At 45.3% G+C, this 13,869-nt stretch overlaps 1 protein-coding gene across 1 annotated transcript in view; it reads right to left on the minus strand.

Annotated features, from left to right (window-relative positions):
- Nucleotides 1–13,869, minus strand: part of ptprma (protein tyrosine phosphatase receptor type Ma) — a 190,397-nt gene that overhangs the window by 58,358 nt on the left and 118,170 nt on the right. Inside the window, exons 12-13 of the mRNA XM_048265863.1 lie at nucleotides 4,623–4,896; nucleotides 637–673 (exon numbers count right to left, since the gene is read on the minus strand). Coding sequence (XP_048121820.1) covers nucleotides 637–673; nucleotides 4,623–4,896 — 311 coding nt within the window. The remainder of the gene's footprint in view (nucleotides 1–636; nucleotides 674–4,622; nucleotides 4,897–13,869) is intronic.

Genomic DNA, 13,869 nt, shown 5'->3' on the forward strand with positions numbered 1-13,869 from the left:
AAATAAAAGAATTCTGAAATGAAATAATTCACCATAAAATGTAGATTAAAAATGGAAAAATTATGATTACGATTTAATAGTATAATTTTATACAATTGTTATAGCGCTCTACCACTCTATACATCGATCACAATACTTAACTGGAAGGTCCCCCCCATTTGCTAGAAATCGAACCCATGAACTTTAATTGTATATGGCGACAAATCATCTAGGAATAAGTCGTAGTGTTTCTGGTTTAATTCCTCCTTTGTCTGGCATACATAACATAAAACAAATGATTCAGATGTGACTGTGGGGTCAAGGACATGGGTGAGTGGCAACAGTTAGTACCATCTCTGAAGAGGCTTGTATGACTTAATCGATGTCATTTAGAAAGAGAGTTTCATGCAGATGCTGATTAATAGTTACTATTTTAATAAAAATTATTTAGTGGTTAAAATGAAGCTGAGGACGGTGTGTGGTGATTGCAGAGAACACACTCGCCTCTGAAAAGTGTTTGTGTGTGACAGGACAAGTTGTGTATAGTTGGGCATTACTCTTTTGCAGGCATGTCAAAACAATCTTTGACAACATACGCTGGTGAGCACATTTCAATCAACAGAGTAGATTACTTTCAGCCAGCCAAGCCAGCCTTACCTTTAGTGGCCACTCGTACACAATCGATTTTGGTCTCCTGCATGGAAAGGAAGAAAATGTGAGAACAAGAAAGAAAGAGAGAGAAAGAGAAAGAGAGAGAGAGAAGAGAGAGAGAAAGTGTGTGAAAGAGTAAGAGAACAAGAGAAAAAGAGAAGAGGAAAAAGCATTATTTTTCAGTCACATGGAATGGCAACATATTAGCTGTCATGGCTGTCGGGGCAAAGGCGGCCCTCAGTCACTCTTTCTTCCCCCAATCTGCTGGGGAGGCTGACCGGAAAATGGAATGGACTAAAGGGGTGTGGGGGTGATGGAGAGAGACGCAGCCGGCCCATCGCCTCCCCCTCTGCCATTTACCTGCCAGCTGTCACCGTCTCAGCCCGTGTGTGTGTGGCCTCTTATTTCACACTGACTTCACAACCTGCAGCCAGTCCAACCCACACAGCACAGCATACACACACGCACGCACGCACGCACACTATAATATACTCTTTCTCTCTCTCACACACTCTCTCACACACACACACACACACACACACACACACACACACACACACACACACACACACACACACATAGAGTGCTGGCTCTAATCTGCATAACACTGCAAGTTTTACATGTAATGCCGTGTCGACCATGCTAAGCCTATGTGTCGGAGCATTACGTGTGGGGATGGAGCAGGGCCGCACCAATTAGAGCCGTAATGGTGGCTGCCAAGCCAAAGTCGCATCTCCAGGCATTGCCAGCTAAGGGCCGCAAATGGGATGTGGCTCCGTGAGCCGAGCCGCGCGGCTACGCGCCAGAGCCAGTGCTCTCTCTGTCTCTGGCAGGCTGTGTGAGGTGAAATGAGATCTGGCTGCTCCCTTCAGAGAGAGAACGTCTGCTGTCAGTCACACCATTCCTTGTGAGGAGACTAAGTAAAAGAGACACAAAAAAAAAGAAAATAAAGAAAGAAAGAAAGAAAAAAAACGGATTTCTGGGGAAAAACAAAGAGAGCGGGAGGTGGTGAATGAAATGCTTTCAGCAGCCGTCCTACAAATGTGGAACAAACAAAACCGAAGCTTGCACATGAATATTCACAGCACGAGCGAGCAAGTGGGGCTTTAACTTAAATCCCTGTAGCTTTATTACAGCAAAATGCACTTGCGTGGCTTAGTGCATAATTTACGAGATGACAAATTAAACTGTGGAGCCTCTAAATTATTTATTTAAGTCTGATGATGGGGCTCAGGTAGAGCTCAAAACAGGCGGCACATTAACAACAGTAAACAAGAATTACTCCCACATGTGTCCTTTGATAGCCAAATGTGTTCTTTATCACTAATGTGGACTTCAAAATTAGATTACAGAAAAATTGTCAAAAGTATCAATTACTTTTAAATGACTTGGGTTCTTCCCTACTCAATTAAAGAGATATCTGAGTTCCCTTGGTTTTATTTAACTGTATTATTGTCACTTCTACAGATAACTAATAGCATACTGTACTGTGCCTGTGTGTGTACAGTGTCAGTGATGGCATGATCCACACCACTGTCTCCTAAGTGGCTGTTTAAATGGGTGAGGCTTCGCTGCCTTCTCTGAGCTGGAGCTTCCTCTTCTGATGAGTCACAGGCTGCCAGAGACAGCAAGTGCTGTTGTTTCCTATCATTTTAGCTCCCCAACAGCAGACTGGCTGTGTCTGCACACACACACACACACACACACACACACACACACACACACACACACACACACAGAGAGAGACACAGTCGAAAGGGACCCCTTTTAGTTGATCCTGCCCCCCTAGCACCCTATTAGCTGCAGAAGTCAAGACAGTGGAACAGTGGAACAGTGCTGTGCTCTCTGCTGTTCTGATGGGAGACGGTGGAGGTGGTGGGAGACAGCAGTCTGCAGGGGGGGGGTATGGGGCAGCAACAGAAGCAGAAACTGCCATCCATAGCCTATGGATGGTAGCTAATGTCGTCTTTAACACACTCCCCACCCCCCATCACACACACACACACACACACACACACACACACACACACACACACACACACACACACACACACACACACGACACACACTCTCTTCCCACCCATCCCCTAAACACCCCACAGGGCGAGAGCTGCAATTAGCCACAGTGAATTATCTAATGGCCCGAACCAGCCGCTGCGCTCTGAAATAAAGGATTGGCTTTTCATTAGAGTCGATTTGCATATAAAAAAGGAGATGGATGATAGTCCTAATTTCCAATTATGCTCAAGTGTTAATAAGGCGACGGTAAATGGCCGACTCTCACTCACAGCACCTCCAGTTGGACCTTTTTTTTAATTATTATTTTAAAAGCTCTCGCTCTCTTGCATTAGTCAAGAATCTCGTTTGTCTTCACTGTACAGCAGGTAGTGTGTGAGAAGAGAATCCTATTCTTCTCTAATGGATGAACTTACTGCTGCTACCACGGGTTCTAAATCGGCTAGATGAATCTGCATGTCACTGTGTGTTAGTGACTTGACAGAGAACCTCCCTGGCAGCCCTCAAGTCATGTTCCATTGCAGCAAATTGCTTATTAATACCAAGTTAGTCCTCTCGTGCCGAGAGATCCCTATTTTTCTCTCGGTTGAAGTGATAACAAACACTGATGTGAATGCTGCATCATCACATCTTTTTCCTACAGTAAATCGATGGTGGTGGTGGGGGTTGATGGTGCCCGGCCACACTAAATGGAGGTGAGATTTGGCAGGGTGTGAGTCTGCTTGCGCCGCAATTCCTTGGGAGTTGAGTGGAGGTCTTGCAACTGCCGTTTCAGGGCTAAAAGTTTAATGACGAGCCTTGAGCCCAGACATACCCTCTTTTGGGAAGGGCATAGAAGCTCATGCATTGTACTTGGAGAAGTCGTCAGGCCTAGATACATTTTCATTGTTCCGTGGCTTGTGGCCATATTTACACTGAATGGAGTTATACAGTCGTGCAAATAAATGTGTCATCTTGAAGCGATTTAACATGAGAAATGCATAATAAACTGAATGCAATTTAGCCTAGAAAGAATTAATATTTGGTGCAGTACAAATGTATATGTAGCTTTCAAAGGTGAAACCCATTTCTCAAAGAGTTAGGAATGCCAGAGTCTGGTGATATATTTTAAACGGCTGAATGCATTTAAAAAGGTCTTGTATTAACAAATTGCTGTTCTTTTGATTTTAATATCCTCTGTTGTAAAAATGACTTGCGATTTGCTTCTACCAGCGAGTGTAATGCAAATTCAGCCTCTGAGTGGGATGGAGCACCACCGATGTAGTGTGTCGTCTAATGAGATGTCACACTGCTGTTTCGCTGTGAAACAGGGTTGTTTTAGTGTAACACTGTGTTTAAACTTGAGGCCTTAAAACCGGAGCAGCTTTTAACAAATGGCACCTCCTCAAAGTGGCCCAATTAGTTGCCATTAAAATGGATGTGGATTCATTTAAAAAGATGCTTGAGGAAAGGGCAAAACTGCTGACATTTGGATGCTAATTCTTGCATCAGCAATCTCTAATTAGCCAATGGTGTAACAATTGATGGTGTACAGTACATATACACAACACAACACGACAACCTAGCCACATGCTAATAAACTATAATTAGGGACCAGAATGCAAGAAAATGTTTAACAAATACCTAATTATCGCAGTTCTTTTTTTTAGCTAGAAGACTTTAGTAACAGCTGATTCAGATGGCACAGCATCTCTGCGCTTGGCCTGGTCAGGAGATGAACAAGTAGCTCATGCAGTGTTGGATGCTTGTCTCCACTATGAGTCTGTAAGAACTCACCGGAGCAGGCGCTAAAATCCAAAAATAAATCCCTCTTTGGGTGTGATTTAGAAAAAGACTAACTCGTCTAGTGCGTGTCACACTCTGATGATGTTCTAGGACCAAAACGCTTCAAACGTTTGTTTAAGACACGGTCCAGGACTTATTAAGAGTAAACGCTTGACAGTGCGGTTTTCTACTTTAATTCTGCAAGAACTCACCCCATTGGCCGTGCTGACTGCCTGGTAGTAGACGCTGTAGCTCTTGTGGGGCAGCAGCGGGACATTCCAGTAACCGTTGTAGGTCTTGTTGTCGCCGATGGTGAAGGTCTTGGAGGTCAGGATGCGGGAGGCTGGGAACTCGGCGGAGAAGTAGTACTGTGAGCTGAGCAGGCTGGCGTTCTGGAAGTGGATGGGCACCGGGTAGCAGCGCAGGATCTCAGCCGCCCTCCGAGCCCGTCGGGGGCGCTCCTCCTCCACCACCACCTGGTACAGACTGCACCACACGCAGCGAGAAGAAGAGGAAGAAGAGGAGACAAGTGGTCAGTCACACAAAAAACTAAAATGCAAAATATCCAAACAACACAGTCACAGATTTTGGGAAGAACATCCGTATTTGTAGTTCTGACATATTTGAAGTGATAGGCTACTGTGCAAAGCTGTATGTATGAAAGCATTATGTTCAAAGATCTTTTGTATTGTTGATAACAACTAACGAAAAAAAGATTTCTTCTTGCAAAAAAGCTCTTTTGCAACGGTCACTGTATGTGTGTTGTGTGACTCTAATGAGGATGCAACTGGGAGGAAGCAGAGTCTGCTGTTGGCTAGGTCACCCACCGAGCGCTCACCGGGAAACGGCAGAGGAGGGAAGGAGGAGCTGAGCAGATGTGAGCCGCCGCCCTCACCGAGGTGGTGGCTGAGGGACTCCCATCAGGACGACGAGCCCAAGCAGGTTTAATTAACTCCGCAAAGCCCGCAGCTCAGTCCGACCAATCCGCCCTGGCCCCCAACCCGTCCGCTATCTAATTTATGGCGCCGATAGCTCCAGAGCAATATCCCATCTACGGAGGCAGGATTTAAATGGCATAAAATAAAAGGCCCTCATATGAGACAGCCTCGGCCTCGTCCGCCTATTTCCGGATATTGGAACACTGAACTCTGACACCGCGGGAAGGATGAGCGCGAATGAGCGTGTGTGCCCAAAATAATGATGGAATCAGAGAAGGGAGGCTGGCGCCCTGATCCAAATGGGGTTGAAATTAGGTTTGATACGTGGGGGAAGGGGGAGGGGGACCAACATTGGCCCTCTTGGGTCAGAAATCCACATTTAAAGAGGCTCGGCCGAGTTGCACTCGCATGAGAGAACAGGAGGAAAAGTAGGAGGACGGAAAACATTTTTTTTCTCTCTTCTCGTTTCCCTCTCTCTCCCTTCGTCAGATTGGGGGATCAACTGAGCCTGCATCCAAAGCCCCCCCTTGCGCTCCCTATTGCAATAGATGGGTGGATATTGGCTGCTGGGGAGATGGAGAAAGAAAGACGAATGAAATGGAGGTGAAATTACAAGCAGTCCAGGAAACGGGTTTCTTTATTACCACACAGCAAGACCCGGAGCTGAACAGACCAACTTTCCACCAGACACAAAAAAAGATGAAAAAAGAGGTAGAAAAAAAAAATCCACCGAACACTATTTCCTTTCCAACCACCCCTCCGAGCTGCACAAGACAAATTAGCTTTGCAACTACCCAGGCCTTGACTCTATTTGCTGTTTAATAATTAAAACACCTAAAGGTCAAACAGCTCTTTTCACTCGCCCTCCATCAAAGTCCAGGCAGATTGAGCGGAGAGCGCGCAGGCAACCAGGTAAAAGGACCTCTGGCAAAGGCACTGGTTTCAGAGTGATCTGTGCTGAAAATGGCCCTGCGTCCAACACCAAGACAGATGAGAGGAATATGGGCTCTAGCTATCCCATTCCATGTCACTCACTACATCAATATATTCTAAATGTATCAAAAGAACTGACGATTGCAGTATGCAAAATTAAAGGTAATTACACAGCTCCGACGACCAGGAAAAAAGAATCTACAGACCTCTAACAAAAAGCAATTGTTTGTTCTCTATGCATATAGTGAACACACTGCTTTCCAGTTCTGATTGTAGCCCTTACATTTGAAATGTAAACTACTGTGGTTACAACACTACAGAACAGAGTTTGTGCTCATTTATTTTTTAAACCTTCATCAACTTTGCAATAGGATATGTCCTCAACCTCAAAAAAGTACATGTAGTATGATACAACAGAGAAAAGTTATTTTTGTGGGTCACAAAAAGCAGTGCACTATATAAAAAGTAATGATAGCTAATTATTTTGACATCCACATTTTGTCTGTGTACCTGATAGTTTTACGTTAAACAGTTATGCCTGTATTGGTGTTAAAAGGGTAATAGATTTGATCACTTGAACACAACGATAATTAGGTAATTCCTACACTAATTGTCTGATGTCAAAAGTATCAGCCAATTCTGATTCGTCTTTCCAACTAACTGACATCGATTGGGGCAGACAGAGTCAAGAACACTTCAGCAACACTTGCCGAGTTGAACCTCCACACAGCTGCGATCTACAGCAAGCATTCTCCTCTCATGAAAACAGCGTACAGTTCTTCCAGGCTGTTAAATAGCAGACTGCTGTTGTGGAGAGAAAGACCCTGTCCTCCAGGGCAGGTTTATCACACGTTACAGGTTTCAAATGGAGCATGAGGTAGGGGAGAATGCAACTTGAGGGCTTTTTTTCCCAGTCATTTGGTAAAGTGAGGACACAATGCAGCCTTAGGGTGAAAATTAACCTGCGCCTGTGTTCGCACGGACCATAAGCACTGTAATTGTAACTCCACCTCTTTGAGACGTTGTGTAACTTTATTGTTGTTCAGTAACTTGATCTTGACACAAAAATCTCCAAGCAGCCACATACTGTATGACAAAAGAGCAAAGATGGAGTTTGTAAATAAACACGGACAAAAAAAATACAGTAAAGATAGTCATTGGGCTTACTCTGATACTCAGAGGCTGCATTAAAACATTAGACGGCTCTGCATGTTCAGTGTTTGCTAATTAAATTTCCCGACCATCTTTAACGCCATGGAAGATTAAATCTGTCATAAACTTTGGCGGAGTATTGGAGGAATTCCATGAATACATTCCCTGCTCTTTCATCCGTGGCTCATTCCATAGAACTTTGCCCACTTCCTCGAGTCCCCTTTGCCCTTTTTTGCACGTGGCTCCACATTCTCGCCACCACACTACTGTTTAGCGATAAAATCTAATGTAATAAAATATTAATTACAGGCGGGCAGAGGCTAGTGAGAAATATGAAGTTAATTACTGGCCCAGCGCTGTAGAGAACAAAGGCCAAGCCAGGGAATGTCACTGGAGGGCTGGCTATCGTGATAAAGGAAGAGAGGGAGAGAGAGAGAGAGAGAGAGAGAGAGAGATGAGAAAGAAAGAAAGGGTGAGGGGTAGAGGAAGAGACAGTGAGTTAAAACAGAAAGACAAAAATGAAACCCTTGGAGAGGGAGAGAGAATTTAGAGAGTAATATTGAGCGAGAGAGTCTTTAGTGAAAAAAAAGATGAAAAATAGAGAGAAAAGGGGAGATAGAGAGTGAAAAAGAGGAGATGAGAGAGACGTGGTGGAAGGCTGAGATGGAGGGAGTGAGCCCATCATGAATGAGAGAGAATGCTAAAGAGAGAGGGAGAGTCCAAAAAGAGGAGGAGAGGAGGGACGGTAGGGAGGTGTGGACAGGCGACTGGGACATTTTCCCTCAGATTTAGGGCCTACTTAAAGGCCACCCATTACTTTATGGGGCTGTCGCCATGGTGATTTACCTCCTCGATGCCATATAGCCTCCGAGACACCAGACCTACCCTGTGGGAGCCCCCGCTGCCTTTTATACCTCATATTGTCATTTTACACCAAATAGAGAGAGGGTTTCATTTGGAAGGGAATGCAGCATGAATATCTCCTGCTCTCCTCAAAGAATAGAAAAGTGAAGATGAGCGGCTGCCATGCTGCCCACAGAAAGAAGAGTGAGGTGCAAATCTCCTGCAGAAGAAGGATGTAAATGGCTTTTCAGTGTCTAAGGCAAGAAACAGAGTTTTATTTACAGGCCTAAAAAGTTTATGGGTTTCCAGAATATTAGGGAGCTCTGGACCCTTTGGGTATACTGCCTAAAAAAATATCACGCTTGAGGCTTAAACAGTGGCGTTATGATTTAGTTAGAGATAATGCAAATAATCACAAATAACGCCTCTAAGCGCACCTGCAAATTCTTGATATCAGGTTTCTGTGAATCAGAATTAATTGAATACTTTTCCCTCTCTGCGATGCCCTGGGGCTTTGGTAAATGTCCAGAACATCAATATGCGAATGAGTAAGTGTTCTTGTTTGAAAGATAACATATGTTGGCATATTGCACTTGGCACAAGATCGCATGTTTTTGTGAGATGCAAAATGTAATATTTCCAATAACTGTAGTTTGTTTTTCTGCTCCAGGCAAGACAGCAAGCAGGGGGAAATTGTATTATTTATTTCTTATTTCTTGTTTACTGTATAATATGGCACATATCCCCCCCAGTAGCTCATTGTTTTGAATCTTACTTGAAAATGTTTATTGACCATAGATAATATATTCTGAATTTACACATTTAATGATGCATTCAAAAACATTCCTATCCATGTGTTTGAGTATGACTGCACATGTGTTTGCATATCCATGTATGTGTGTGAGTGTGTCTGTACATGTTTGTGTATATAAGCTATGCAAGTATGTGTGTGAGCATGTTATGAAAGCTACATGTGTGTTTATTGCTAATCGTTGGCTTTTATTAGGATATGACACCAATATCAGTCTAACAGGATGTGTAAGCTGAGAAACTGTCTTTGAGTCACCATAGAGCTCATCAGATGTGTCCTCTTGCACTCTGAGTTATTTAGAAGTCTAATTTCCCATTCAGCAGACACACTCGGCATTACATCGACAACAATCAATGGAAGCTCTTAGGGAGCGAACATCAAGCTAGTATGCGGCTATCGGGGTGGCTATCTGGGGAAATTCCTTTCAGGATTCAATTCAGGTGATGCCAGGTAATTGGCTGCTGCAGGATGTAAAGGCTACGTGAGAGGTCTTTGGGGGTGGAGGGGGTTGGTTGGTCATCACTGCCCCCTGGTTCTCTATTAAACCCCCAAAAGCAGTGCCCCCAACACTTCACCCCCAAAGCTCTCGCGCCGTTCGCTGCCCAGCAAATTTGGTCCCAAAAGCTCAGGGCGCACTCATCCATCACCCTCGTCCACTTTGATACCAACTCAGACGGGCTCTAATGCAACGGAAGTAGCCATGGCAGCCAGAGAACCCGTTCTCCCCTTCCTGTAATTAAAAAGAAACCATCCTGAGAGACCATGGAGCCCAACCAAGGCGGCAGACTGGAAAGCCTGGCGCTAGCCATTATGAACACATCCTGAAAGTAATCGACATATATATATATATTTAAACATATTGAAGCAGTTTGTGATAAGAGCAAAGAGATGGCAGATGAGAGACAAAAACAGAAGGCTAAAGTGCAGCAGCAGCCTCCTCCAGCTACCTGGTGATCTATTAGCGCCAGCACATATAGCGCTGGAGACGGAGTCCAACAAAGCTCTGCGGAGGTTCCACAAGGAACCACGGTAACCTCGGCTGACACCAATTAGAAGCACTGGCAGCGGGGCTACCGGCTCCGTTACAGTGCGCGGGCTTGTGTAATGGCCGACCAATTACGCCGGCTCCGCTCGGCCCAGGCTGAGCCATGACCTGGGACCAGGGATTTATTTTTCATGTGCCACAGAGTAGGAGATGTGAGGAAGAGGGGGGAAAGGAGAAGGAAGGAGAGGAGAGGAGAATAGACAGACAGAGAGAGAGAGAGGACAAGGGAAGATGAGGAGAGATGAGGGAAGAGAAGAAAAGAGAGGATGATGAAGAATATGAAAGGAAGATGGTAAGAACAGAAGATAGAGAAAATAAATATATAGGCAGAATGTAGAGAAATAAATAAGAATGTAGGGAAGGAAGTGGACAAAGGACTGGCCAAGGGGTAAAGGGCCAAAGGATATTCATCAGAACATAATGTGAACAATAAAACAGGAAGATGTGCTAGAGGAGAAAATGCTACAACTCTCCATAGTCTTATATGAGACACAATGCAATAGAGTGAGGAGGAGTCTGAGGAATGTGGGCAACTAATGTGTCAGTCCCAGACTCTCTCCCAGGCTCTCCATTGATCTGCGCCGGCCCATGTTCCCGCAGGGCCAGAGAAGCTGATCTGGCCATCGCCATGATTTAAAGGATGCGTTTCGTTGGCCAGCAACATTTCCCTGACCCTTACACAATCTTCAGCCAACCGCTTCTCCACCTCAACCTCAACCTCCACACACACACACACACACACACACACACACACTGATAGACTCATAAAACATGCTGTGGCTATACACAAATGAAGTGTGTTGGGGAGGGGGAACTCGGCGCAGATTAGATGTCACTTAAATCTTCTAAGTTGCTGAGTGTCTTCTGTGTCGCGGGGTAAAGGAACAACCGACGCAGGCTGGGGGTGACAGAAAGCACACGCCGATCTGGTTACAGTGGGCCGTATTTTGTGGTGATCGTTGGCACTTGATGAACGGCCCCGCCGGTCAAAGCGAAGGGGAAAGCACTTTCAGGGGCCACTGTATTTCACATCAGAATGAGATGGCGCTCCACTGGACTATGACAGTGAACAGGGAAAATGTGTGTGTGTGTGTGTGTGTGTGTGTGTGTGAGAGAGAGAGTGTACATGTGTAACATACTGTAGAGAGAGTGAGTACATGTGTGTGTGGGCTATATGTTGGGGAGAGAGTTTATTTTCTTCTGTCAGGCAGTAACCCATAGGAGGGCCACTAAACATACCACAGAGCACTTCCTCAATCAGACTGCACTGGTCGTGGGTATCACTTTCAGCAGCAGGCTCCATTAATACGCCTGAAAGGGGAAAAGTCCCTCTCCCACCTCCACCTGTACCATCATGGTCTCAGGAACAGACAAAGTAAACCTGTTGATCATCTGAGAAAAAACACAGTCTGCTTCTTAAGCCCTGGGAGGGACAACTCACGCTGCACTATATTATCCACATTGCTCTTGAACAATGCTAACATTGTCCAAAAGAAACAAACAAGTGGGAACTTTTCCTTTGAGGCTTCCTCGTTGCCCTTTCGTGTCAGTATCATATATGATATGACACACACACATCTTGCCTGGGGAAGCTGGGACACTCCACTGGGATTGGAGGTGTGTGTGGGCTGTGTCAGACAAACGCACACATGCACACACACAAAGACACACAGACACACACACACACACACACACACACACACACACACACACACACACACACACACACACACACACACACTAAGCCTGTTTAAGACACATATGTTATTTAAGCCACAACAATGGCAGGGCCCTGATGCCCTTAAAAGAGCTAAACTGGGAATGTGATACCCCCAGGGGTGATAACAGCAGAACAATCCAGCAGAATCATACAGTATCTACCACAAAAAGACTCTTTATCTCTCTCTCGTTCTCTTGTTTCCCTCTGCCTCTCTCCCTCTCTCCTTCTCCCTTTCTGCTCCTTCTCTTTCTCTCGCCCCCCTCTTCCTTTCTGAATCTGCGCCCTACTTCTATTTAGCCCTCTCTCCTTCTCTCTCTCTCTGTCTCTCTATCTCTCTCTCTGTCTCTGGCTGGGTTGGTAACTGTGGTGATAAGAGAGGCAGAGGCATTGGAGGCTTTATTCATTTGAGGCTTTATTCAAACCCCGTGGGGTGCCACCATTATCTGACCAGCTGGCCAAAGCATCTCCACAGCAGTGGCATGGGTGGGATCAGTGTGTGTGTGTGTGTATGTGTGTGTGTGAGTGTGTGTGTGTGTGTGTGTGTGTGTGTGGGAGGGGGGTTGGAGACATGAGCCATTTGAGTCGCACAACTATGATTGACGGACAACATGGCTAATCTCCTTAAAGGAACAGCTACCCCCCTCCCCACCTCATCCCTCCCCGACCCCCCCCACCCCCCGTAGGGTGCCACCATTGTGCTGAGCGCATGTGTCTCTGCCAGAGCCGTCTTCATGGAGACACCTCGTCATTCAGTGATTTCTCTGAGCTAATTTTGCATAAATGCGCTGAGACAGGACCATTTGTGGTCGGGGTAGGGGGGTGGCAGATACAGCTATAAATTAAGATGAAAATAAAAAAGGCAACAACATCCAGCCTTGTTCCTCCACACTCATATTCATGAGGAGAATATGCAGTTGGGCGACCAATTCAATCATTCTGATGGTTGTGTTGGTAGCTAAATGTATCATGGCAAAACATCTGTGAAGCATTTCACATTCAAACACAGGCCTCCTTAATCCGATCACTGACGGAAACTGTTTCATTATACAAGACTTAGTAATGTTCCCATATATTCTCCGAGTGTGTCTGAATGCGGATCTTGTAATTGAAAAAACAGCATGACCTGTAAGGATTGATGAGAAGAAAAAATGAAAGAAAAGAAAGACAGAAAGGAGGACAGAAAAAAGAATTAATTGCGCCACCAACATATTCGCTTAACCATCACTTTTTAAGAGGACCAACACCTCCAACAGATATGTAAATCGGTGAATGCATTACAGCGGAAGGCTTTTCCTTGAACCCACGCGTTCATCCACCTCATGCCTGGAGATTGGATTTGCTCTCGTTGCCATGTGTGCAGTATTCACATGAAGCCAAGCCTGGTGCCTATCCATGCTGGGAGACCTATGAGGGAAAGAGAGGATGCTTATCCGAACACCCCCCCACCACCACCACCACCAACACCAAGAAGATCTCAGGCGCCGCTATTCATAACTGTCACTCTGTCATCAAAACCCGCTGGAGGGGTTAGAGAGGCACCTACAGCTGTGCTGCTTTTCATCACAACAGTCTCTCTCTCCCTCTCTTTCTCTCTCTTTCTCTCTCCTCCTCCTCTTCATCTCTTTCTTCTCCTACCGAACACTCTTCTTCAGGTACTCTGACATCCTGCACCACCCCATAACCACAAACTCTGAGTTGCGGAAGAGACGCGTTAATGAACTGGGCCTTTTGATGGGGAGCATAATGGGCTAATTTTAGTAGGAGAGGTGAATTCCAGTGCAGAGCCCAAATGGCTCCCATCTAGGAAGCGCTCAGGAAGAGTAGCTCCACAGGGACACAAAAATGTGACACTGATGTTTGCTAATAACCTTTTCAGCTCCACCTACTCAAAACCATAACTTTTTTTTTTCTTCAGCCAGCATTACAAGGCTCTAACACAATCTCCCTTATTCCTTTCCAAGAGGATTTCGTTTCTCTCTGAAAATGAGATATTGAGCCTTTATTAATCATCTGGCTT

This window comes from Alosa alosa, chromosome 16 (genome assembly GCF_017589495.1).
Source record: "Alosa alosa isolate M-15738 ecotype Scorff River chromosome 16, AALO_Geno_1.1, whole genome shotgun sequence".
Lineage (NCBI taxonomy): Eukaryota > Metazoa > Chordata > Actinopteri > Clupeiformes > Clupeidae > Alosa > Alosa alosa.